General features: G+C 36.6%; 2 protein-coding genes across 11 annotated transcripts in view; one reads left to right on the top strand and one right to left on the bottom strand.

Moving 5' to 3' along the window:
* The window catches only part of LOC117609905 (protein RUFY3), a 161,298-nt gene that overhangs the window by 37,083 nt on the left and 96,216 nt on the right, over positions 1-27,999 (top strand). For 2 of the 10 annotated variants that reach the window (XM_076690197.1, XM_076690196.1), the window contains exon 12: positions 7,314-14,580. The exons of 6 other annotated variants lie outside the window; for them this stretch is intronic. In XM_076690197.1, coding sequence (XP_076546312.1) covers positions 7,314-7,553 — 240 coding nt within the window. In that variant the 3' untranslated portion in view covers positions 7,554-14,580. Of the gene's footprint in view, positions 1-26; positions 1,855-7,313; positions 14,581-17,091; positions 24,315-27,999 lie in introns of those variants that run through there. 2 more of the 10 variants (XM_076690206.1, XM_076690208.1) reach the window with 2 other exon arrangements.
* On the bottom strand, positions 4,821-6,556 carry LOC143305669 (uncharacterized). The gene is made up of 2 exons (XM_076690154.1): positions 6,505-6,556; positions 4,821-5,345 (listed from the first exon to the last, which is right to left on the bottom strand). Exons 1-2 carry the CDS (start codon positions 6,554-6,556, stop codon positions 4,870-4,872), a joined length of 528 nt encoding a protein of 175 aa, XP_076546269.1. The 3' UTR covers positions 4,821-4,869.

Raw genomic sequence — 27,999 nt, forward strand, 5'->3', positions numbered from 1 at the left:
TGAAGCTTCGTTTTTGAATTATTAAGGAAAAACACTGACCAATCCGAGTGCGTACAGCGCGCGGGCTCAGGGACGGCAGCGTCGGTGACGAAAGCGGGGCTTGACGTAGGTCGCGAACGAACGGTTCGGCACCCCGTTGGTATAGTACAATAAAAAAATTGAACTGGTTGAACATTTTTAGTCGTTGTTTAAAATGAATACGGAACCTAATCTCTTGTTGTCTGTCATGTAAAAAAGGAAATTCTAAGGATTCTAAACAACAAATAAAAATGTTTGAAATGGAATAATTAATACAAATTTGAAAACAATTTAAATGAAACTTACCTATTCGTTCCTAAATTAATCTGCTATGCTGAAAGCATATAATTCCCGCTGGGTCATTTTGTCGATCCTAAACATTCGAGGAAGGAACGAATTAATGCCGGGTCTACACTGGATAGAAATGTTCGCTAACAGTTCTCGAGCTGTTTGCAAGCTGTTTGCAGCTCGCAAACGGAACGCAAACGGTTGCACAATTATTCGATGGCTGATGACGAGCAGTTCGTTGCACATTATCGTCAATTTTGAAATTTGAAAAAATGTCTGAACAAGACCTGTTGCTTGCATCAGCTGCATATTTAATAATAAAAGGAAATAGTGTTGAAAGGAAAAGACGGCGTCAGTGCTGGCAGAGAAAGATTTTCGAAAAAAGAAGCATTTCTGGTAGAGTTAGTTTAATAAACGACTTGTTGAGAAATGAAGTAGGATTCAAAAACTTTACTAGGATGTCGTATGAAGATTGTGAAAAATTACTCAGCATAATTGGACTACAAATATAAAAAAAGAACACCAATTTTCGACTAGCAATTTCAGCTAAGGAAAGGCTACTGGTCACATTACGCGTTTTAGCAACGGGCGATTCTTATTCAAGTTTAATGTATCTTTTCAAAATGTCGAAACAAGTAATTTCTTTAATTATTCCGGAAGTGTGCGAAGCTTTATTAGCGGGCCTTAAAGATTTTATGAAGGTAAGAAGGTTTCAATACATCAATTAATTCGTGAACAAAAAATTGTAACCTTTTATTCTGTAATAATGACATATACTGTTACAACAAAAATATTTGTAAGGAATGACACGAGTATGGAGAGGCAATAAACTTGCATAATGTGTTTTAAATACATTACAAAGAATGATATGTAGCATTACTTTCTTCGTGTGTGTACATGTTAATATTATTTGAGGCTATTCTATCAGTCGGCGATAGTAAAGGAGTACTGCATGTTGAAGAATTATCATTTCTCACGTTCACTGATTCCATATAATTATTTGTTGGATAATGGGGAAAAGCACATAAATCTGTTTCAAAAAGAATATTGCTAATGCGATATTGAACAATAGCCCTTGTGCGACCATCATATTTTCGCATTTTATTTGCTATGTACTCTCCGAACACAGAACACTCATCTTTTTCACTTTTATATTTTTTTTCAAGAGATTTCATGATATTATAAGCCTCGTCGGTTCGTGTATCTTCATTTATGATTCTTTTTTTATTATTCCTTTTCGATAGACGAAATAATTTGTCACCAGAATCTTCCAAACAATTTGTTTCTATTGTTTCATTAACAATCTGTATATCTTCAATATTTCTTTTTTCATGTACACAAATGCCTTCTTCCATATTTTCAGTTCTATTTATAAAACTGTCCTCGGCAGTGTTCTTATTTTCATCTCCAAAAGTATAAGATTCCTAAGAATAACAACTTTTTTTCATAGATGCCTACAACATCAGAAGAATGGAAAAATGTGGCAAATCTGTATGATAAATTGTGGAATTTTCCACAATGTTTAGGTGCTATAGATGGCAAACATGTAGTCCTATAGGCACCTATGCATTCCGGTAGCGAGTTTTTTAACTATAAAGGATCATTTAGTATAGTTCTATTTGCTGTAGTAGATGCAAAATATTCGTTTTTATTCGCTGACGTTGGTTGCCAAGAGAGGATTTCCGATGGTGGAGTTTTTAAAAATTCAAGTTTTGGAAAAAAATTACATGAAGGAACATTATCTTTACCTATGAATGAAATATTGTCAGGCCGACAGAAAGAAGTACCATATGTTTTTATTGCCGCTGATGCTTTCCCATTAAAAAGCTATCTAATGAAACCGTATCCCGGCACTCAAATGAAGGGTTCTTTAAAACGAACATTTAACTATCGATTATCTAGAGCACGTCGGGTTGTCGAAAACGTATTTGGCATAATGTCGTCGGTATTTAGAGTTTTAAGAGAACCTATGCTACTAGAACCGAGAAAAGCGGAAATAATTGTTTTAACGTGTGTTTATCTACACAATTTCCTAAAAGAAAGTACCACGTCAAGAAATACATATATCACACCCGCAAGTGTAGATTATATTGAATCGAATAATGATATTGTTAAGGGATCCTGGAGAAAAGACCTGGAAGGTATAACTTCTCTTCTCTGAAATGAAATTCGAAATGAGTTTGCGGAATATTTTTATACTACCGGTCGTGTGCCGTGGCAGGACAAATACGAGTAAGCCTTATCTCTGTATTGTTATTATAAAACATGTTGTAAATACAAAAATGAAAAAATCTGGGAAATAAAACTTCCTTCCGTATTCCATCACTGCAATAGCAGTCTATACTTACTTCAAACGTAAAAGTATCCGTCGTGATTCGTGCTTGATTTTTATCGTACAAAAATCGTAAACTTTTAAAATGAATCCACGTATTTTTATATAGCTCATCTGTAGATGCTCCTGATTTAATTTTATTTTCAACTTTCTGTTTTTCTTTTCGGAACTGAGAAAGAATAACCTTCATCTTTCTTTCAATTTCAGCAACGTCAGATTTCATTATTAATGCTATATTTCTCCATGCATCCATTCTTTTGGGTTTTATTTTATAAAATTCACTTTTTGTATCCCAGAAACATGAATTATCACAATATAATTCAATTAATGTAGCTATTTTCGAATCGTTCCACTCCATAACTGATGCTTACTAGTTGGAGATCACATGAAAACTGAAGTTTGACTGCGAAGGGTCGTCAAATTCAACAGAAATATATTACAACGTGTCCAGACATGTTTCGAGTTCGCAAACAGACCCTTTGATGTACCGTCTCCTTAGCGAACAGTGTTCGCTATTCGCTGATCAGTTCGCTGCAATCTGCTCGCTGTTCGCGAAAGTGTCCACATTGCCGGCGAACATGGTCCGCGAGCTGTTCGCGAACAGCAGTGTAGACCAGGCATAAGAAGAACAGCTGATCTCCAGACGAGACCATTGAACCCACTCAACCACACATTCACTACCACCTTTCATAGAATTTTCTTTCAGATAAATAAACATTTTTATTCACTGTCACGTTGCACAGATGAAAAACATGTAATATTCCGCACTACTTCGTAACGTTTTCAAGACGTTATTGGTCTTCATTTCCAACTTCAAATGGGACTGCTAGCTTGAGCGTCTGCGATGTCTGTTTCGCTCTTTGTCTTTTTCTACATTCGAAAATAGGTCATGGTTCGTGGTCATAAATCTGTTATTCTGGATAACCAAGAGTAACCGAGAGAGACTCGTGTCGACTCTTTGAAGTCACCGAACATAGAAAAGGACAAAGAGCGAAACAGACCTCACACATTCAAGCTGGCAGTTCTCTTGGGGGAATATTGGTTTAGAGGGACTGGGCATCAAAACCAACCAGGATGTCATTAGGGTTGGTGCGGATGTTCTGGATTTTCTGTATAACAAGTATGGAGTTTTTTATATAGGACTGTGTGTAGCCTGTGAGTGGTTTGAGGATTGTGTTGAGGTATTTGGCAAGGTTGTAGGTTGGGGAACCGATAGCGTTGACTATAGATCTTAAAGGTACGTGTGCTTTGTGTATTTTTAGAAGACCGTATAGTCTGAGAGCTCGTGATTCTTTTGGAGTGATGGATTTTCTAATTTCATCTAGGAGATTGGTTTGTTTAATCAGGGCTGTAGTTTTTCTTTCTATGGAGCTGGTGGGATCTTTATGGATTTTTTCGTATGTTTTATCGTGGAGAAGTTCCTGGATTTTATTGGTGTAGTCTCGTTTTGTCTTTACCACCACGCTGTTCCCTTTATCAGCTGGAAGGATAACAATTTTCTTATTGTGCTTGAGGTCGAGTAAGGCTTTCCTTTCACCTCTTGTGATATTGGGTTTAGAAGGCGTGACCTTCTTCAGGGCATTGGGGGTTTGTCGCCTGATTTCTTTAGTTGTTTCCGTGGGGAGATGGTGGATTGCACTCTCCACTTGGCTGATAATTGCTTCTTTAGGGATTTGCTTAGGAGTAATGGCAAAATTGTGACTTTTGGCAAGGACTGTATACGTGGGTAATTTGAAAAGTTCGCGGCTTAAGAAAGAAAACATATAATTTTGATTTTTAAATTGTTTTTATTTTTCGATATAATCTCCTTGAACTTCAATGCACTTCATCCAGCGATGCTCTATTGTTCTTATATTATTTTGAAAGTTCGTTTTTTGAAGGTTTTCAAAATAGCTGTTTACTGTAGCTATAAGTTCTTCATCTGATGAAAATCGACGACCACCACGAAATCTTTTCAATTTTGGGAATAGGTTGAAATCAGAGGGGGCTAAATCTGGGGAGTAAGCAGGGTGTGGAAGCAAATCAAACTTTAATTCATGGATTTCTGCCATATTTAAACCGCTTGTATGGGGCCGAGCATTATCCTGGTGAAAAATGATTTTTTTCTTTGATAATCCTGGTTTTTTTTCACTAATAGCTTCAATTAATCGATCTAAAAGATTAGAATAATATTCTCCAGTAATCGTACAACCTCTGGGAAGATAGTCAATTAGAAGTATTCCTTTGGCATCTCAGAAAACTGAAGCCATAACTTTTTTAGCGGATAAAATTGACTTTGCCTTCTTTGGTGGTGGAGAATCGCTATGTTTCCATTGCTTTGATTGTTGTTTCGACTTTGGAGTGTAATGATGAATCCAGGTTTCATCTGTGGTCACAAATCGACGAATAAAGTTCGTGGTATTCTTCTTAAAACGATCTAAACAGTCTTGGGAAATTTGCATTCGAATGTGTTTTTGATTCTCACAATCAGTTAACAACCGCGGCACCCATCTCGCCGACAGCTTTTTCATGCCTAATTCTTTAGTTAGGATATGATGTACTCGTTCATCTGAAATGCCCATATCTTTAGCAATCTCGGATACTTTCATTCGGCGATCCTGTAACACAATATTGTGTACTTTAGTAATGATTTCTTCTGTCGTTGCAGTTTTTGGGCAGCCACTACGCGAGTCGTCTTGCAAGGTGGTACGACCTCGTTTAAACTCAACTGCTCATTTTCTTACTGTCGTATATGATGGTTTATTATCACCCAACACATTTTTCATTTCATTAAAAATTTCTATAGGTGTTAATAGTTCAATAGGCCTTTTTTACGAAAACCTTAATTACCGCACGCTGCTCGAAGTTATCCATTTCACTGCGCGCAGCGATATAATTTTCTTTAAATAAACTTTTCCAACAAACTACGCAACAGATCAAGTTCAACCTTTAAGGTTATTTATAAAATGAATGTCACTTAATGTTAGCTACAACATTATGAAGTAAAAAATTCATTATAATGTTTAAAAAATGAAGGTGACCTTAATTTTTGTTTAAAAAAAAAGTTTTTCGAAATTTTTTATGTCGAAATTTTTAGACGCGTGAAACTTTTGTTCGAAATATTTTTTTAACAAATTATCGGAGACGCTTGAGAAATCGCGGCCACAGCGGAGTACTTGCATCGAAAAGCTGAAAAAAATTATTTATGCATATGAGTCATATTGAAATGATATAAATTATTATTTTAATACAAATACACAAAATATCAGGAACTTGTAATAAGAAAATATATATTTTATAATTATTATCGTTAATTTCATTGAAAAAAAAATATATTCCAAATGTTTTCCTGAAAGTCTCTTCTTTAGATTCTGTTGTTTCGTTTTCATTGGTACAAGATGTAAATTCAAGAGGCAAAAGTAAATCCAACGATTCTTTTAAAAATGGCATTGTTTTTTTTCTTTTAATTACTCTTATGCTTGACAAGAGAGAATCAGAAGTGACAATGAGTAAAAGTCCGTTAATTACATCTGTAATACATGCCTCTCTGAAACATTTTCTTGGGAAGTTTAATTTATACAAACGAAAATGCTTATTTCTAGCTTCTGCAGTTTTTTCAGAAAGTTGCCCTATTGGCAGAATAGCATATTCAATCACTACTGGTCCATGAATTAATATTTTATGAATTGTGGGACTCATTGGGTACCATGCAACGTACTTTTATGCAGTATGGATAGCATATGCTGAAAATTTTGTACGTTTATTTTATGCCCACTGGATATCACTTCCAATATAATCTTAAACTTATACATATATAAGTTCTTCATCAGTTCCCGTTATTGCTGATGACAGTTTGTGGTCTAAAAAGAGTCTTCGGGCAGTATTACCATCATTGCTATTTTCGAAATCAGGTTTCGGCACGTCAACGATAATTCCCATTTTTGTTCGGAACTCTTCTTTTATTGTCTTTTGTCTTTCTTATACTGTATTCTTTTCTTCTTTCGATCGTATTTGCCATTTTTGGTAAATGTTCGGAAGTATCACTCCTGTCAGAATCGAGCTGACTTTTTTTTGTGTGGTTTCTTACAGTTAAAAAATATCATATTTAATATTATTATGGCAGCGCATCAACAAAAACAATGTCAATAAATATTTTTTTAAAGATTTTTATTTGTCGATCTTTCGAACTTTTTTCAAGATTTCTAAAAGAAATATTCTGTTCCTTCAAAATACAATAGACATACAAACTATTTTGACAATTCTTCATTATAAAATTGCTGAATAGCATCGAAGATGGCATGTACGCGTTCACTGTGCGCGACGAAATCGGTGAAAACTCGACGAAATAGAAAATCGGCAATATAACCAGCCATGTGGTAATCACGTCGTCCGAATTTTGGGATATTACCACGACAATTCCAGATGTAAACAAAAAACAAAACATCCCCCACGAGTAGAACAGTAACATATTAAATTCGTTTTGTTGACTGGGGGACTGTGCCCCCCAGACCCCCCCTAATAACTACACTAACTAATACCGATAAATATGTTACTTTGTAAATTGTGTTTATTATTTCCTTATATTAAAAATGGATATCGGTATTAGTTAGTGTATACATTATATAGCCCTCCACCTAGCAGGTAAGATAGTATAGATCATATACATTATTGACACGTAATTGCGTTACGATTACAGACCGATGAATTGCACACCGACGGACGGACAACCCCCGAACGACGTTCTCACCAATACCGGTCTAGCTTATTGCCAAACCCCACTCCACTCTTTACGCAGCTGTTGTCGCGGGACGAGACCCGAACGCGGTACTGCAGCGCTCGACGTTACCCAATCGGGCGCAATTCTTTTCTTCTTTCGATCGTATTTGCCATTTTTGGTAAATGTTCGGAAGTGTCACTCCTATCAGAATCGAGCTGATTTTTTTTTGGTGTGGTTTCTTACAGTTAAAAAACATCATATTTAATATTATTATAGCAGCGCATCAACAAAAACAATGTCAATAAATATTTTTTTAAATATTTTTTTTTTTATCCCCCACGAGTTGAACAGTAACATATTTAATTCGTTTTACTGACTGGGGGGCTGAGCTCTCCAGACCCCCCCTAAATTGACACTTGAAGGGTGGTGGCTGCTGGGGAGTGGATTTAATAGCGCAATGCGCCCTTTAACAGCGCTGGTATAAGTGTAAACTTGGGAACGGTAGAGCGGGTTATGAACCCCACGAGGCTCACAAAACAGTGAGGTTAGGTTAGGTTCCGTGTATGCGCAGTATCGAATAGCATATGTTCAGTATCGAATAGCACATGCGCAGTAATGAATTGCGCATGGCCAGTAACGAATAGCGCATACGTAGTCCCAGAATTACAAAACTTCTTACCACGATATCTCAAAAACGGTAAGAGATTCAGCTCTGAAACCACTTTTAATCGGTTTCTGGTAATCAATTTAGGTTATATGCCGAACCCGAGTTCTCAATTCTAACTGGGCCATTCGGAAACACACCCCGGCTGCCTCTAATTGTATACAGGGTGTTACGTTTAAGTGCAAATGGTCAAATATCTCGTAAAGGGTTAAAGCTATCAAAAAAATGTTTCTACAAAACTTGTTTGATTTAAGGGGGCACTTTATGTGGTGCAAATGATGTTTTGATAGGTGAAGTGGTGGGGGAGATTTCGAAACCAAAACAATTTTTTTAAATGGCACCCTATATTTTTCTATTTATAATATTGTACTGGGTGTTGAGACGAATTCAACGACCTGTTACATCGCATCATTCCATTAGTTAGAAACATAAATTTTTGCGATTTAAGTCTCATATTTAAAACGAGGAACGCCGTGAAAACACGGACGCTAAAAGTTAAGATCAGAAAACTTAATTAAAAAATTTAAATTGTTAATATATTATTTAAATAAATGACTGTTAACTAACACACAGTTTAGGGAAAGAAGAGTTCATACTTTTCTGAGAGCTGTGCTGGTATGAGAAACATGGCGGGTCGGCGCGGCGCAACGTACATATTCCCCTATAGGTCGGTTAGGTTGAGCGCCTCTAACGTTCAGCCTAACTTTGCCTTATGAAAAGGCGTTGCATTGGTTTTATTTCTTTTTAACTATGATGTACCAATCCGACACTCTTGAAACTTTTACAGATAATAGTTAAATATTAAAGGATTATTCTTAATTTTTTCGGTGGGTGTCACTCAAGGGATTGTTTATAAAAATCACTTTCAAAAATTTATTTATTAATTTTCAACCCATAATCATCGGATAAAAGTTTGGAAAAAAATATGAAATACAGCTAATGAATACTATTTGCACTTTAATGTGTTCAAATATCTTAAATAGTTTCCGAGAAAAAAAATAGTAAAGTTTTGGGATTTGTTCAGTACACTTTCGCGGATAGAGGATACCGTTGTGTAACGCGGATTCCACCACCGGAAGGTGCGTACTTCCTTACAACCTTTTACCTTTGTAAGGAGAATAATTTACACTGGGACTTAGGATAAGTCGTTAAAAGCAGATATGTTTAATTCGAAGATGTTGTACAAATGTTTGTGTGTGTTTGGAGAACTAATACCTCAGAGGTATGTTAAAACTGAACTATGAAGCTACGTCGGAGTGTATCGTTAAGACCGTGTAAATTGACTTTAAGAAAGCTGACGAAGTGATCTGATTTGAGGATCGACAGTAAGTGAACTCGAGTCTCGGTGTCTTGTTCCAAATTTTGTATTCTCCCTCTCCTGGGTCTTACGAACGGTCAGCAAGGAGCCGCAGGGAGGTAGTCGATGGACATTTCCCATGTAAGCTAGCCGAAAACCCATCGGCTGCGGTGCACGTGGGAGTCTTAAGGTGCGTGTTTGCACAGAACCGGCGATATCTCCCAGGCAAGAGCGACTGATGGCTCAGGTATAGGCTGTGTGCCAGATGCGAGCGACTGTGGGCTCTGAAGGTCTTTGTGACTGGTGGTACCTGGGACAGAGCGCAAGACGGTTCGAACCCTGTCGGGGTTGGTAGATCTCACAAGACACATGCACAGCAGGGGGTCCGCTTAAGACCCGGAAGAGGAGTTAGAATTTAAGTAAAGTGAATGGCAAGACCTCGTAAAGGATTGTAAACTGCTCGTCGTGAGCGTTTGTAGACAATGCGAATGCCAAATAAACGTTCTGACTTTACTGGCCTTGTACTGTAGAAGGTCTGTATACTGTTGGACCTTTTGGAGTTTCATGGTGATTGATTCGGTACGTGACAAAATACTACTCCGACCAGCTTAGAAAGGTTTCTAGCAATTAGACAATGTGCTATTAAACATGACTGACCGTGCTTCTAAATTGATGTAGTAAATTCATCGGTTCATGAATTTACCGTTGTTACCATTTTTACCAGGTACATAGAAGGCAAAACGGACGATGTCTTACGGTGAGTTTATTGCTGTCGATAATTAAACCCGTAAGATTGTTAAACTATAAGACTGCTATTATGGATCCGCGAGCGGCATCCTATGCCGCGTAACAGGATTTCCTCATATCCCCCTTATCAGAGGGGGTAGGGGGTTGAAATTGCACACAATTGTTGTTTAGGCAAAAAGCATTATGTGGTATAAATATAAATCGAAATTGTTGCTGGGGCCGATTCACTATGCTTATACGGCTAGACCCTTTGCAAAATTTTCCGGACGTGACAGTTGTTATTATTTAGAGGGTCGATTTTACTGATGGTGATGCTAGTCCGTCGGCCATTATTCCTTTTCTAACCTCCTCGATCACGTGTTGCGTCTAATTTTTGTATTTATTACACACTCCGCGACAAAAAGATAGCACACTATATGAATATTCTGCTTTTTACCTTTTGAAGTAATATGTTGTATTAGTTTTAGTGTTCAATAACAATAACAAATTATTTCAATATACTTAAACACATGTATTACAAGAGGAAAAGATTTTATTATACAATATGTATGGAAAAACGAAATGTCGGCGGGTCAAAAAGGTACCACAAGTTTCTTAAAAATAAGTATTTGTATGAAATAATACTATTTCAATATTTTGTAGCTCCGCCTTTGATTAATATAACAGCTAGTAAACGTCTATACATAGTATATTTTAGATGAACGAATTTTGGTTTTGTTTGCACATGTTGGCTCTGATTATTGTTAGTTCTGCCACGCTCCGCTACCAAGGTAACACGCAAGCGTCGTACGGCTGTATGTCGTAAGCTACGCTGGGCAGAAAGTATATCCGGTGATCATAAACTTGTGAATTATTAACTACCTCTGTCCTATAATAAGCCGTTCTATATTAGTATATTTTGTCCACCGTGTACAGGGTGTCTCACTTAAACGAATACAGAGCTCTTATTCCGTAACTATTAATGATACAAAAAATGGTTGATATGGAAACTGCATGGGAAAAGGGGGTCTATGTTTTGGCCGAAGTGAAAAATCTTTTGCATTATTAGTTTAAGAGATATGATGGACAAGTTTTGTTTTTTAAATGGAACCATATATTTTTTTTTTTCAGATCATGTAATAGTGCTTCTCAAGACGAATTCATTAAACTATAACGTATACACTCGATTTTAATCAGTTTTCAAGATATAACGTTTACAAATTTCCCGATTTTCAGTGGATACGATTTGGTTTGAGTGGCAAGTCGTAAAAGCGGCCCTATTGTTGCAGCAATTTTCAGTAATATTTAAATCAGGTGATCTGGCTGGCCATTTTAAAATTTGGATATTTTGCTGTCTAAAGTATGCTTTTGCAGACTTTGCAGTGTGGACACTTGCATTATCTTGTTGGAAAACAAAGTTCGTGCCCGCAATTTCTACAGCATGTCTTTTCAATTGTTAATCGATTAAAGTAATGTAATTTGAACTATTCATTTTTCCACTTATAAAGTTAATTTCAGTGTTTCCATGGTACCTAATTCCAGCCCACACCATCACTCCTCCACCACCTAATTGTCAACGACTTAAAATCTGTGGTTCCTTACGCAAATCATGGAAATAATAACAATAACCACCAAGTCCATTTAATGTAAATCTCTTCTCATCGCTAAAAATAACTCTTTGCCGTTTCTTCTTCCAATGAACATATTTCTCAGTAAAGTGTAATCGAGCTTCTTTATGTTGCGTCGTTAATGGTGGTTTACGCATCAATTTTTGGCGTTTTATGTATTTACATTCTTTTATAATACGTTGTACGTTACGTATTTTGGTGTTTACTGCAGCTGCTGCTGCAATTTCTCTTGCGGTAGCAGCAGAATTTGATGCAATTCTCAAAACTGCACGTCTCTGACTATCGATTGTCGCTTTTGGGCGACCTGTACTCTTTTTTTCCACATTGGTCTACATTTCTTAACAAAATGTAAATAACTTTGCGACTACGATTCAATAGTTTTGCAATTTTTCCAATAGAACAATTTTCTTTACGTAAATTTTGAATTGTTTGAATTGAATTATTTTTTTTCTTTCTGCAACTATACATTTGTCCTCCGTTGATTTTGTTTGCCAGTTTTTAATAGTTAATTTATAAGACAAATGTAATAATGTTTCAAAAGTCCTTATACGAGCATGTAAAATTGACAAGCCAAATTGTAATGTCTGAGGGTTAGCTTCCCTTCTTCTAGTTAAATCATTAAATTCTCGAGATGTAGCGCCACATATGTAACACATCATAGTTGAAGTGGTATTTGTAATTGAATTACATATTTTGGCGTCAATCATTGTAAACAGCATAACATGCTTGATTGATATGCTCGATTGATTGTTCTCAATTTTCGTTGCTTCTAACTCATTTATTTTTGCTTGTGTAACGTCCCAGAAATAGGCACGTCACTAAACCGATGCGAGAGCGGTTCCCTTAGAAGGCGACTCGTATGAAGTATTAGGGATTATAGGTTCGTGTGGTACGCGGTTAAGGAGTAAAATCCAAACATTAATGTGCTAAACTAATGGTTTATTCAAGTAAGTAAGTGACTGATAACTAAATATTCCTCTTCTCAATATCAAAGAAAATAATAATGCTAATATTACAATGTGTGCGGGCTAGATAAGAAATACAGTAAGAAATTATAATGAGTACGCCCTAGATGAGAAATACAGTAGGAAAATATAGTATTAGTATATGTATATTAGTACGCGGCTTAAACTATGGATACAGCCAACATTCTGTATAATGACCAACTACGCTAAGTATTGGAAACTATATTCAGCAACTTGTACGGTATCCTCGGACACGAGCGGACTCTAGCCTACAGGTCGCAATCGGTTTCTGGTCTACCCAGAGCTATGTTAGTACAGACTTTTTCAAGGAGCTCCACTCCTCGCTAGCTCTTTACACTTGAGTATTAGTTTTGCACTAACACGTGTTCAACACCTTGCGTACCATGAGTAGGGTGTCCACAGATCCGAAGAGTCTCGTACGTCGCTACTGAAAAGTAAGGATTTGACTTACTCTTGCGCTCTATCTTTGCCTAAGCAAGTCAGCGCAGAGCTTTTCCTCTACAGTCAGAGTGGTGTCTGTATTCGACCGAAGTCGGAGATGATCTGATCTGACACTGCGTGGAACGCCTCTATTTATAGCCAGATTTTGCTGACCAAGCGCTTTTTTTCTATATAGAATTCCTTTCGACTTCTGGAATTCCCCAGCACGTGTCTCCCGAGCACCCCTACTCCCTAATCTACGCGGTCTCCCTACTTTAAAATCTCACCCCACCGCGAGATCATCGGGGTTCCGCTGGCGCATATGTATTCGCACGTCGATCATTTATCTATAATATGATTTACCGACCGACTTACCGACTAAACATTTACCGACCTATTGATTAGACTGAATTATCCATTAAAGTTTGAAATGAAAACTATTTATTATTACAAATATATAATACAAATTAAACTAAATACTTCTTACAAATTTTAACTAGAATTAATTAAATAAGACATTTTGTACAAACTTAAACTAAAATTTAATTATACCTAATAATAAAATAATAAAACAAAAATGTACTGGCTCTTCTAGCGGGACGTTAACTTGTATATAAGAAAATTCTTCGTTTGTTGTGTCTACAGATTCTTTTACGAATGTTATCCGAATTGCACGGCAATATCTGGGAGGCAATAGAGTCGGATTTTGCCACACTATTTTCTTGTTCGCAGAACAAATTAATGGCAATGTAATCATCGAACTTTGAAAGATGTATGCATCCGAGTCAGAACAGTTTTCAAATTTTTGCTTATACTGTATCTGCTGGGATCCATCTCAACCCCATTTACTGATCAGTTCCATCTGTAATTCATCTTCATGTAAACTACTTCTCATACTTTCGAGGTATAACATTAAACGGGCAACTGTATGGTTTAATAAACCCTGCAAATTTATTTCAGCACAAGTGGCGGTCACTGTGTAGGATTCTGGAACAGGGTAACACTCCTTTTTAGCATTTTGAAGCACAGAGTTACACGGGTACAGTATCTTATCGGTTGTTCTTATAATTTTATATTGTTCTCTTGTTAATTGTGCATCAACAAATATCGACAAAGCTTTTAAGCTTGATAATTGTTCCCTTACGTTTTGCTTCTCACTCGAATCAATGTTTCTATATTTTGACGCATAGTTAGGAGATTTTGTTAGTTTTTTCAATATTACCGATGCATCCACCGTTCTAGAAGTTCTTAGTTTTGACTGCGTGGTAAACGCTAATTCCTTCACACTTTTGGTTTCACGAAGGTTTTCAGTTCTTTTTCTTTTACTGCGCTCACACAAATCAGTGAATAATTTTGTTGGTCGACTAGATCGAGATTTTGAAAGAGGTATTTCTACCATTTCATTTAACCAATTTTCATGTTTTATTTTAAAAGCATCCTCCTTATAACTCACAGATCGCCATTTGCGTTTAAATTCAGATTTTAGGTGGGAAATTTTGTGTTTCAGTATTCGACGTTCTTCATTCGAGTACAGTAAAACCTGGATAAATTCAACCAAGATTGGGACCCAGTGGTTGCGTTTACCTAAGCACGGTATCGAAGCTCGGATGACACACGACGACCAGCCAAGCGTGAACGTTGAAAGGGACAGACAGTGGTGGAAAGAGAGAGGTCCGAAATCAAAGGAAAGAGCCGAAACGTATCGGTGTGACTAATACTAATTGAATCAAAAAACTTTTTTATTTTTGACTTTTTTTGAGTGAAACTTTTACTAGCGCATTGGTGAGATTTTTGTGAGTAAAGTGGTACCAAACACGATATAGTTTCAATTATAATTACTTGCTAAAATTGATGTTATAAGTTGGCGAAAAGCAAGAGAGATCGAAATCCAAAGCAGTCGCGGTGTCGGCTTTGGTTTCAAAGGTTTCATTTATCCTAGCGAGGAGTCGATTCTGGGCATTTAATGTTTCATTTATTCAAGCAAGGAGTCGATTCCGGGCATTTAATGTTTCATTTATTCAAGCAAGGAGTCGATTCTGGGCATTTAATGTTTCATTTATCCAAGCGAGGTGTCGATTCTGAATCCGTACACATGTTTTCTTTGTAGCCAACATGCCGATTCTGTGTCCGTACACATCTTTTGTATTCAGCCGACATCATTTATATTCAGTCGTGGTCTCAATTCTATGTTGCTTATTCTATTACTATTGTTTATAAATATAATTCAACCTATATCGAGTTTGGTATCATTTTAATCAGAAAAATCTCACAAATGCATTAGTAACAGTTTCAATGAGAAAAAGTTAAAAATAAAAAAGTTTTATCGTTGAATTAGTATTAGTCACACGGATATTACGGTCGGATCATATTACACGGTTTCCTCGTCGAGCGGCTCGGTTCGCCTAGGGGGATCCCCCCAAGTGGAGGGGATAGCGATGTTTCATTTATCCAAGCATTCTTTCGTTGAATTTATCCAGGTTTTACTGTAGTTGTCTTGACGAAGAATAAAATGTTCGAGATATTCTAATTTTGAATTAATATTCTCGTCTTTCTTTTCTTGCATGATGTCTACTGTAATTTAGGAATGAGTTATAAACGATAGTTACTGCTCAGTGTATGTTTATTATACTGCGGTCGCACAGTGAGTACTCTACAGGTGAGGTGCGTTTACATTTATGTCCTTATTATGAAACATAGATTACATACTATATGAAAGATTGTTGGCTCGTGTTTCATATTGGCTCATCAGGATGGCGTTGTTGCCCTTATTTCTACAATATCTAATAATTTCTTTCGCGTTATTAATTGCATTCCAGATGGGCCTGCAGTTTGGGTTAAATATCGGAAAATGGGGTACCCTCCGATCAAACAGATTTTTTCACCATAGATAGCCCTTGATGTGGGGATTCCAATGGCGGTTATCCTATCTCTTAACTCCCCTTCGCCGCCCCCGCAGAGGTAATTTTTTTTTTTTATGTACTCGCTGAGATCGGTTCAAAAACTATCTTTCGGACCATTTCAGTTTTTGACCTCTGCGGGGGCGGCGGGGGGAGTTAAGAGATGGGATGACCACTGTTGGAATTCCCACCTCAAGGGCTATCTATGGTAAAAAAATCAGCTCGATCGGAGGGTACCCCATTTTCCGATACCCAACCCATTTGCTTTCTTAAAAGCAACTCTGCGAACCAATATCACCTCGCATCTTTTGTTCTCACGCTCGCCATAATCAATGATAGCTCGTTCATCTACAGTTGGCATGTATGCAATAACGATATTCATCATTCCAATCTGATTGCCGTGATGAATTGTTGACCACTTTAGAGATTTCACTCAGGTAATTTAGCCTACTTTTCCTTTTGGATTCTCGCCACCAAAATCAACAAACGCAAATACACATACACGCAACACTTTCAAAACCAGCAGCCATACTATCAACCGCCAGTGCTAGGTTAGGTTAGGTTAGGTTAGGTTATTTTTTGAAGTTTTTGTAGTTTTTTTTGCTCATTTTTGCTCCTGTAATAAAATTCATTTTTTAGAATAAAAAAAAAATTTTTCGCGCCTCCACATTAATGTTTTGGCTACAGTTTAGAATATGGGACACCCATGACCCCCTCTATTGTTTACAATAGGAGGCGCCCCCCTCTTAAGCAGGGCATATGAGAAAGGACTGAAATTTTACTTTTTAAAAAAAAGTATTGTGTCACTTAAAAAAAAATTTGTGGCACTTATGAACCACATATATGAACACCTTATGTGATAAGCTACAAAAAGATATGAGAAAAAGATAACGGGCAAAATTAATAGCATAATTCTATCGGGGAATGTTCTAATGAGGTTCTTCCATATTCAGAAATCATAGACATCTTCTTTGGTATTGTTCGAAGTACAACTTCCTTCTTATGTGGTATTTCTGGTTCTAAATTAGCTGGACAATGACCGCCCCAGGAATCAAGTAGTAGTACGCAGCGTTGTTCTGTGTATGGTAAAAAAATGTTGGTGAACCAATCCTCAAACTCGTTTCATGTTAATTTTGCAGATGTAGTTGCAGAAATATAAACGTTGTTTGGTCGAAAAAGAGTTTCCGGCACGTGAGGTCCTAGAGTTCCATTACGCTCTTTCAACACGATAAACAATGGTGCGAGTAATTTTCCAGTTGCAGAAATGGTAGGTAAAATTGTATAGTTGTGCGTAAGGGATGGTAGAGATTGAATGACAGCTTCAACTTTTTCAACACCTTTTTCTGTTAATGTGCGTCCTGAATGTATTTCTAATGTAAAACCACTCTCATCTGCGTTATAGATGTTATCTTCACCAAAGTTCGTTATTAACTGCTTTATATCATTTACAAATACGGTACTTGTTGTTTCTATTTCTTCAACGTTTACATAAGTTGATTGCGTGATAAATTTTGTTATCTTACGCGACACAATGCCATTATTCTTTTTAAAATTCCAAACCCACCACTTTCCTCCTTTGAATGAACGGTAGTTAATTTCATCTTTTGCCTCCAAAACCCAACGCCGAATGTCAGTATCATAAATTATCATCTTTTCATCATTACTAATTTTAAATTTGTCGAACATATATTCTGCAATAAAAGTTGCCTTATGTAACTGTTGGAATGTTTATTTTTTAAAGAATATCTTTTATTCACACAAAACACAGTGATAATTCGTACAGTACAAATAAAAAGTAGAATGACTAAATAGCTAACATTATGAAATATAAGTGACGTTAAAAATAAATGGAATACTAGGAAAAACTATTGACTGCATTCTAGAGTGGTTCTTTTATGACTGAACAGTTTCTTCCCTACCTTTCTGCCCTTTCTCGGTCCTTGACATTCAGGGAAAGTGCCATAAGAACTGCAGGTCAGTTTCCTTGCCATTCCCTTCCTTACTATGGCAGTATCTGCTTGAGTATTTGTGGGTGTATACAAATATATGCAGACATAAGCATGTGTGAATCGTTGTAATTTCCAACAGTAACGTTCCACCTTTCTTCACAGTAGCTTCCCAACTATAGAGTTGAGATAGAGATTTTACTTTCTTAAATTGATGTTGTACACTTTTCAGAGAATGATGTATTCGTTTCCCATTTGTCCAGAACTCCACGGTTCTTGTTTTATATTCTAAATCCACAGATTCTCTTTCTTCAGATGTACACAGTTCACTTTCACGAATATTTTTCTGTTCACAACTTGATATCGATTCGGATTATCAAATCATGGCTCCAAAGTAAAGGGTTTAATGTTTTAGAATGGCCACCTCAGTCTCCAGACTTAAACCTAATCGAAAATTTTTGGAGTCAATTAAAAAAAGACGTTGCTGATTTCCGAGAGACAAATTCTAACTTGTCTTTATTATGGGAAAATGTATTGAAAAAGTGGAATGAAATTACAACTCAACAATGTAAAAAACTGGTTGAAAGTATGGCCAGGAGAATTAAAGACACAGCAGATTATAAATTTATACCACATATGCATACCTAACATACACGTGAAATATAATTGCACCAATCATGTTACTAGTACCGGAAATTAATTTACATTCATTATATTTTTTACCATCTGTATCACATATTAATACATAGATATGTGCTAATATAATTTTTATTAATATTGTAAGCTTTAAATAACTGTATTAATGCCTAGTATACATGGTAAACGCTAGATATCGTAATGGATATTAACCGTACATCCGTATCTGGTATGACCGCGACCCAGCGTATGTGTGCGATGCATATATAATTTTAAAATATGCAAAAATGTAAGAGGCAAACATAGCACATAATACGTCAATGGATTCAGAAATAAAATTCTTTTTTGTTATTATGTAAATTGTGATTACTTTAAAAATAATGTTATAAACAAATTTTTTGTTATAAACGAATTATTCTTTACAAAATTTATGACCAGCTGATATATGTTCATAAAAAACCATGAAACTTTTCCTTCGAAAGTTTTCTTCTATCTATGATAGTTTCCGAGATACCCTATTGTAGCCGAAACTTTAGGGGGTCGTTTCACCCCCTAAATATGAAAACGGACAAATATACAAAAATACGTATACCTTATTTTTCGGTCTTTTAAAACATATCCAAAAATCAAAACAATCGGAGGCGGACACTTAAAAACCCTTCCTTGTAAATCACGTTATTGATCAAATTCAGTATTCTATTTACTATTTAATTATTGTTCTAATAAATAATATTTCCGATATGTTTTGCATTTTTTTTATTAAGTTAAACTTAAATTATTGATCAATGCATTTCTAAAGATCTATAATTAGTCACTACATTTTGATTGAATAAAAAGTATAACGATGGAAAGTATTTGATCAATTTCGTGAGTCACTGTATAGTTCCATTTGAAAAACGAAAATTGACCATTATATCTTTTAAACTAATAATGAAAAAAAATTTTCATTCATGTCAAAACATAGACCCCATTTTACCGTACAATTTCCATATAAACAATTTTTCGTGTCATCAATAGTTACGAAATAAAACGGCTGTCAAACTTCAGCGTGGACACCCTGTATAAGTTTAACGCTACGAGGAGAACTGTTTATGTCTCCTTTGAGTTCCTTTTTTATAAGGCGAGTTTTCTAGGTAATAGGATAGAGGGAGGGGTTTTTGAGATATGGGGGAGGTGGTCCAGCTGTAAGGAAAAGGGAATCGGACGTTGTGCGAGGAATTTCTTAATAAGGGCCTGATGTCGGAAACCTAAATATTGGAAAGGGCCTTGTAGGGAATATTGGGAAAAAGGTCCTGGTATTTAAAGATTAAAAAAAATAATTTTTAACAAAAAACAAATCCGACTTCAAAATGCACTAAAAAGTGTCAAATAATTTCTATTTCATTTATACCAATATTCCATATCTATTAATAATATCTACTTAATCGTTAAACAGGATACCAAATACATTTCAACCTTTTCGGACGCGGCGCAAAATTAAAAACTTTTCTTCTACTAGGAAGATCCTAGGTCAGGCGTCGGCAACCTGTGACAAATGATCCATTTGATAATTTCAAGTAAACAATATTCAACGGGAATCAACGTACCCATTGCGGATTAACTATACTGCAGTTCACGCGAGACCATACTTAACTTGCGCAGGTTACTAGGTCTAGGGACATTTTTAATAGCGTTTCTCCTTTTCTCTTTGTGCAGTCTTTATTCCACAATTTCTTGTACCCTAGTTCCATTTTCATTACCTTTACCACTTTCTTGAGTACCATCCCGTTGATCTTGTGTACCATTTCTTCCATCATTTCGTTTGGATCCTTCCTTTCGAATTCAATTTGTTCCACTTCCTCCTGGTAGTGTCTCTTTCCTTCCTCCGTCCAAAGCCGTCTCTCCTTCCATATCTCTTCTTTTTGCTTCTCTACGCTGGTTTCTCCATAAATTTCTTATTTTAGTGGTAAATGATCTGACTCTATCCTATCTTCTATCCTGAAACTTCTGATGACTTCTTTAATTGCTGGGTCTATCAATACATAATCGATTACTGAGTTTCCTTTGCCTCCAATGAAAGTATATTCACCTTCTTCGTCTCCTTCAAAATTACCGTTCATTATTTCCCATCTATTGTCTTCTACCATTTCTATTAGCCTGGTTCCTTCTATGTTTTTTATTTTATCTCTCGATTTTTTCGGTTCTTTGTCCTTCCTATCCTCATTGCTCCTTCTAAAATGATCTTTCTAAACCTATTCTTGCATTGAAATCCCCACCGATTATTAGTCTTTCTTCTTTCATATCTCCGATTGCATTTTCTATATTCTCTCCCGTCTTTTTCATGTCTCTGTTGTATACCGTGATTATTCCCCATATATTACCTTGTATCTCAATCTTCCTTTCTTGTATGTCTGAATTTTCCTCCTGCGTATCTCTTTCTGTTATCTTTTTCTTCACTCCTGTTATGATGCCTCCGCTCGCTCTACCTTTGTTCTTCTCTTTTTTTGCCAATTGACATTTCCAGTTGAAACTGTTCAGCAACCTGTTCTGTAACCTATTCCATCGTTTCTCGTCTGCCTAAGTTTCAGTTAGTCCTACGAAATCGTATGTCTCCACGTATTCCCAAAATTGCTTGTCTTTATTGTACAGACCTGCGAAGTTCCAGAAACCTATCGATAATATCTTATTCTTTACCTGCTGCTTGGTTTGTACCTTCCGTTTTCTTTTCTCTTTCTTTTTATTATTGTAATTTCCCTCTCCTCCCCTGTTCGTTTTTCCAAACGCGGGAGGAGTGGTACTTAGAACCTTATCTTCTGTCGTGGTCCCTTTTCGCTCATCGAACATTGTCGGCTCCAAAATTTTGCCTCTTCAAGTCCTACTCCCTCTTTCCATTTGAAAATCCTGTCGTTTATCCTTACCTTTCTGCATCCTATTTTCACATGTGCTCCCTACTCTTTCTACGCTTTCGCAATTCCTAAGATTGCCTTCTGAGTTTCTCTTTCGTTTTTTGTTAAATCATTATCAATGTATATTTTCTTACCTTTCAATTTGCCCTTTGTCATCATTATCTCCTTTTTCTGTTGCCAGTTTCTTAACTTTGCTATCAAAATACTCCCTCCCTCTCCCTTTCTCGTCCAGAAAGCATCCTCTATTTCCACCTCCACCTGCAAATTTTCTGATATTACCTTTTCTGCTGCATCTTTCTGCTGGATTGACTGATTTTGTTTCACTTCTCTCCGACACGTACTGTCTCTATAACTATCGTCACGTGACGAGGTCACGTAAAAACAAGACCCTTTTAAACAAAACTATTTCTAATTATTACATCATATGTGTTTTAACAAAACTTTTCATTTGAATAGTCGAACAATGCTACATTAATTGCAAAAATCTTACGCTTTTCCTAAGAAATACTTGCCAGTGGCATTGACACTCATTCCTTCTACAACGTTTCCCTTAAATGTAGGAGTAGCTGTTTCCGTTGATCGTCAATTAGTCGTCCCTGCATCCAACTTGCCATCCTTGGACTTCAACATAACCCTTAATTCTTCTCTTAATGATGAATAACTGCTGACCAAAGATTGAAGAGATCTCCCTCCTACTGCACGATTCTTGTCGCTCTTTAAGTGCTCGAAGAATGCGTCGTCGAATTTCCTTTTCAACTTCCCACTGAAGCAGGGGATTGAGCTTAACTGGCTATATGAAGAAGTTAGTAATCCTGTTTGGTTGGATTGCGACATCTTCGAGTAGAATTTCTGTTGAACTGGTTTACGTTACCAGAGTACCATCCGTATTGGCTTTTTTGAAAACAGTGCCCATCTGTTCACGCGTATCCCATGTAGCCTGGTCTGTTATTTGAGCCAATATACAGTAAAACCTGGATAAATTCAACCAAGATTGGGACCCAGTGGTTGCGTTTACCTAAGCACGGTATCGAATCTCGGATGACACGCGACGACCAGCCAAGCGTGAACGTAGAAAGGAACAGACAGTGGTGGAGAAAGAGAGGTCTGATAATCAAAGGAAAGAGCCGAAACGTATCGGTGTGACTAATACTAATTGAATCAAAAAACTTTTTTATTTTTCACTTTTTTTTAGTGAAACTTTTACTAGCGCATTGGTGAGATTTTTGCGATTAAAGTGGTACCAAACACGAGATAGTTTCAATTATAATTACTTACTAAAATTGATGTTAAAAGTTGGCGAAAAGCAAGAGAGATCGAAATCAAAACCAGTCGCGGTGTCGGCTTTGGTTTCAAAGGTTTCATTTATCCTAGCGAGGTGTCGATTCTGGGCATTTAATGTTTCATTTATTCAAGCGAGGAGTCGATTCCGGGCATTTAATGTTTCATTTATTCAAGCAAGGAGTCGATTCCGGGCATTTAATGTTTCATTTATCCAAGCGAGGTGTCGATTCTGAATCCGTACACATGTTTTCTATTCAGCCGACATGCCGATTCTGTGTCCGTACACATCTTTTGTATTCAGCCGACATCATTTATATTCAGTCGTGGTGTCAATTCCATGTTGTTTATTCTATTACTATTGTTTATAAATATAATTCAACCTATATCGAGTTTGGTATCATTTTAATCAGAAAAATCTCACAAATGCGTTAGTAAAAGTTTCATTGAGAAAAGGTTAAAAATAAAAAGGTTTTATTGTTGAATTAGTATTAGTCACACCAATATTACGGTAGGATCATATTACACGGTTTCCTGGTCGAGCGGCTCGGTTCGCCTAGGGGGATCCCCCCAAGTGGAGGGGATAGCGATGTTTCACTTATCGAAGCATTCTTTCGTTGAATTTATCCAGGTTTTACTGTACCTAAGTCCACCTTGTAGGTTCCAAATTAACTATTATAATATTAAACTGAAACTAAAATTAACTATTATAAAATTAAACTAAAACTAAAACTAACACTACGAAACTAAATATAAATTCTAATTTGATATTTAGTTGGATTCCCTTGATTTTTTTGAACTTCTATTAATCTATTTCTCATAGACCCGACTAACTTATTCGTCACATCATTTGAGATGTTTTCCCATTCTGTTAAGAGAATAGTTTTCAATTGTTCCTTATTAGAGATGTGGTGCTGCCGAATCTCAAGTTCTAACTCGTGCCACAGGTGCTCGATGACAGTTAAGTGTGGTGATTGTGGTGATGGTTCTAGCACCTTGGGACAATTGTAGAGTAGCCATTCTCTCACAATTGCTGCTTTATGTTTGGGATCGTTGTCCTGATACATATGGAATGTATTCAAAATCCCTAATTTTTCGGCACTTTGTTTGAAATTGCTTTTCAAAATGTCTAAGTATTGCCACTTATCCATGTTGCCCTCGATGATGTGTAGGTTGCCAACGCCGGATGCTGCCATGCACCCCCATGCCATAACAGATCCATTGCCGTGTTTAAATGTTGGTTTTATGTTTCTTAATTCCAACTCTTCATTCGGTTTTCGCCAAACCAGGACCGTTCCATTCGTCTCATTCACTGTAAATTTGCTCCCGTCCGTAAATATAACGTTTTTCCAAAGGGGAAAATCTTTATTTATATAATTTTGAACGAACTCCAGTCGTTTGCGGGTGTTACGTTGCGCGTGCGACGGCGCAACGTAAAAAGGAAAGATAAAAATTGGAGGATATAGGGTGGTTAAATTTCAATTACTTGGTTGGAATTCAACCCCCAATACCTACTTTCCTATTTTAGCGCTTGGTATCGCGGTTGGTATCGCTGCCACCAGTCTCGAGCGTGTTAACGCTCTCGACAAATTAAAAGATGAAAGACAAAATTAATAAGATGTTAGATTAGAGATTATTAGCCCTTCGTTGGGTTCGTTCAACGCTTAGGTCCCGTACGGGTCCCTCCTTGAATCTGCGTATGTTGGTAGGCGTGTTTTAGCTGAAATGTGTGAGGTGTGTTCGAAATAAATTGAAACTGTTTAACTAAATGGAACTGGTTTAAATGTGAGTGAAAAATACTGTGAAATGCCAAAGTTAAGAATAATTTAGAAATTCCGTTAAATTGAAAATTACCAGTTTTGCAAAAATGTGTACAAGTGTAAAGATGCTTAAAATTAATTAACAAAATAGGATTGTATAAAGCGCTCTGATATCACAACTGAAACCGACGAGTATATTACCGGACACGTATAAATGATTATCACAATTTCGCTTTCCAGGTTTAACTATAAAATCGGCGGTTTCCGCCCGCGGTACACCCTAGCCTGAGAAATTCTCGTAACTCTCGAAAGAGCTGGACCAAGGTGCCCTTTTGATGACGGAAAAGAAATTAGAATTGCGAGATTGTAACAAACAAAAGATATTAATACTGAAATCAGTCGATACCTGGTACGGTGGAACGATCTGACCTGAGAAATTCTCGTAACCCCGAAGGGCTGGACCAGATCGCCCGTTTTGCCAATTAATGAACGTCGTGATCGAAAAATGTAATTGAAACGACTTACCGTTACGCTGTATAATACGAAACAAGATTATAATATTCGCTTGCTAATATCTGTGTGTGTTCGCTTGATGATCTGGAACACCAAAGAAACGGTAAGATGTTGATCACTGCACTTGTCGCGGCGGAAACGAATTAAAACGGACGAGTACGTCGACGAGAGACAAACGAATAACGAATTACGAACTACGATTTATTACGGAACAATCAATATATAATTTACGCGGAGTGAAGTTAATACGAGAAACTGCACGAGCAAACGGTTTAAAACAGAAAGAAATGATAGAAATTTAGGTAGAGGGAAGATTTAACGTGCGCGTCTGTGAGTCCTTGTTAAGAATCGGATTATTTCAACTACCACGGCACTCTGCCCCGCTACGCGGAGGACTTTACCGCAGAGGAAATCTATCACGAAATTCCGAACAACTCTGGCTCCCGATCACGTACTTACGATTGATCGATCAAGAGTGACAAATTTCGTGCGCGATCGATGGCCGAAGGGCCCGTCGCGCGAACATCGTCCTTGGAGGGGACGGTTTGGCGAATCGTAGCCCGTTTTCGGAAGTGTCGCGTGCCCGGTGATTGGCTAAGACGCACGAGCTAGACGAAGATCTTTCATCCCCTTTCTTTGGTGTTCCTTCCTTTTCTAGTTCGTCGCCATGACAGTTCCAACGGTTTTCAGAAACTACGCAGTATTTCTCTTTATATGTATAATTAATTAATTGCATTTAATCGAGGTATAACCATTGATCTGATTGAATTGTAGAATGAAATTTGAAATTGAAATATAGGTTTGATAAGGAAACCGTCATCCGTATATCATGATCAAAATTATACATTTTCCTGATTTGCATAAAGATAGTCTAATTTAATATGTTTAAAAGCGGACAATGCGCTTACGGTGGTTGTAATGCCGTGGCGAATTATGCATTTTACAACAATCTATCGCATATTAAACTATCGCCTTGATGAATTCGGCATTTCGCATTCTATGAATTTTAAACAATTCTAAATCTGGCGAACGTTCCTTCGAGAACGTTCCTTTGTTCAAAATTTGTCGTTATCGCTAGGCAGTTCTTAGGATTTCGGCACAATAGTGTTTATTGCTTCGAACGACCCTTGATTTTCGAACGGCGGTCGAACGTTCGCGACGTTCGCTTTCGTAAGGGTTCTCAATTCTTACTTTCATTGTTTAAATTCGTTTTCATCCATCCACTCTCTTATACTATCATTACAATCAGGTAATGATGATCCTTGTTGGACCGGCTGACGCTTTGTGCAATAGGGAAAGAAAGGGTTCTCCAACAAAAGAATTATTACGGTTTTCCCGCTTCTACGCAGTTAGCGAGGGAAATTCCCGCTGGTGTTATGCTACGGGTCTCTCTCGCTCTCGAGTTAACCCGAGTTTTTGCGCGTTATTACTGTATTCTATAGCTATTACTATGGCTGGCGACGATAGTTTCAAGATGGGTCACGTAAACTGTTGAAAAGAATTAAGCTCAAACTCTTCCTTGTACACCCTTTACATGAGAGGTTCTCGTAACCGAAAAGGGCTTGATAAGGAACGCAAGGCGGATAAATTTCAAATTTTCCGCCGGGACGTAACATTATCATTAAGTATACATAAAAATAAGATGTATACTACCGGTTTTCTGATTATGTATTGTTCTAATTATTGATAGCTCCCAACATTTTGTTAATTGAAAAGCCGCGTGGTTATAGGTTTATGATGGATATGGAAAGCATATTCATATTTTACCTTAATTGTAGTGCTGTTATCAGTAGTGCACAACTTACTTTTATGTATACTTAATGATAAAATATTTTAAAACCATTTTTCATACATTACTAAATGATTATTGTGTATTCTTATGTAATTAATAATTTAAAAAAAATATGATTTTATGAAAAAAAAAATTGGACCTTCATGGGGGCGCGAACCTGCGACAAAAAAGTTTCCAGAAGTTCCGCAGTCGTAGACCTTACCCATTCACCCACCATGATCCTTGAAAAAATTTCTAATATTTCGGAAGATAAGATCGTAATTTTCAATTATCTACAATAACTTTACTCTCTCCATTCAAAAATATAAAAAATCACAAAATCCACTAACTATATAAAGGAAATGTAAAAATTGAAGGTATTTCTCAAGTTATCGCATAAAATATGCCGAAAATGACGGTTTTTGATTTTTGTAAGTACGATGCACCACACCTAAAAATCTGAAAAAAATTGGAGATAATAGTCATGCTAATATCTAACTACTGTGAAAGTAAAAATCTAGTCGCTCGAAAGCTTCTACCCGAAATCTCAATTATTCGACTTTTTTTTGCGTTTTTGATTTTTCACGCCTGGGATTTACAACCGAAAAATCTGAAAAAATTCACAATCATAAAGAAACATGTCTAGAATATTTTAGAATTTTTGCAGATTTCTTGCGTATTGTTAAATAGGAGAAATGTGGCAAAAACTACTTTTTCTTTCTTACCCTGTAACTACCCTCCCGATTGAGGTACAGGGTTGAAACTTGGTGTAGCATGGTTTTTTGGGATAAGCTATCGAATGGTACATTGCGAAGTAAAATCCGCTCAAGGGCACTTTTGACCATGTTATGCTGCTATACCCTTTGTGATTGTGAATTTTTAATAGCTATGAAAATACTTGTAAGATTTAAAACGAAAAACGTGGGGCGCAAGATAATAGTAAGGAGTGTAGGAAGTAGCTGCCGTTGAGAAAACTCACTCAACAGTTCATATCATTTGCAGTGCAATGAAATTGTTAGTATCTTAGGTGAATTATTCATGCATCAATTATCTATTGCATGTTTTCTAGGTTATTAAAGCTATGGTAGATAATAATACGAGACCTGTACATTTTTTTTATTTCTTTACTAAAACAATTGTTCATCAATCGAGATCAAGCGGCCATCTTTTTTTTAAAAGAAAGTTTGAACATTAATAAACTAGTTTCTGCTTAATTTAGTTGCGATAAATTGCGATCTTATGAGTTATCATGATTTGT

Source organism: Osmia lignaria, chromosome 9 (genome assembly GCF_051020975.1).
Source record: "Osmia lignaria lignaria isolate PbOS001 chromosome 9, iyOsmLign1, whole genome shotgun sequence".
NCBI classification, from domain to species: domain Eukaryota; kingdom Metazoa; phylum Arthropoda; class Insecta; order Hymenoptera; family Megachilidae; genus Osmia; species Osmia lignaria.

Bases quoted from the DNA above. Each gene is read 5' to 3' on its own strand.
- LOC143305669 (XM_076690154.1), bottom strand. From the start codon at position 6,556: ATGGGAATTATCGTTGACGTGCCGAAACCTGATTTCGAAAATAGCAAT. The intron at 5,346-6,504 runs GTAATACTGCCC...GAAAATGAGCAG, and splicing joins TTTCGAAAATAGCAATGATG to TTGAGTTTAAACGAGGTCGT.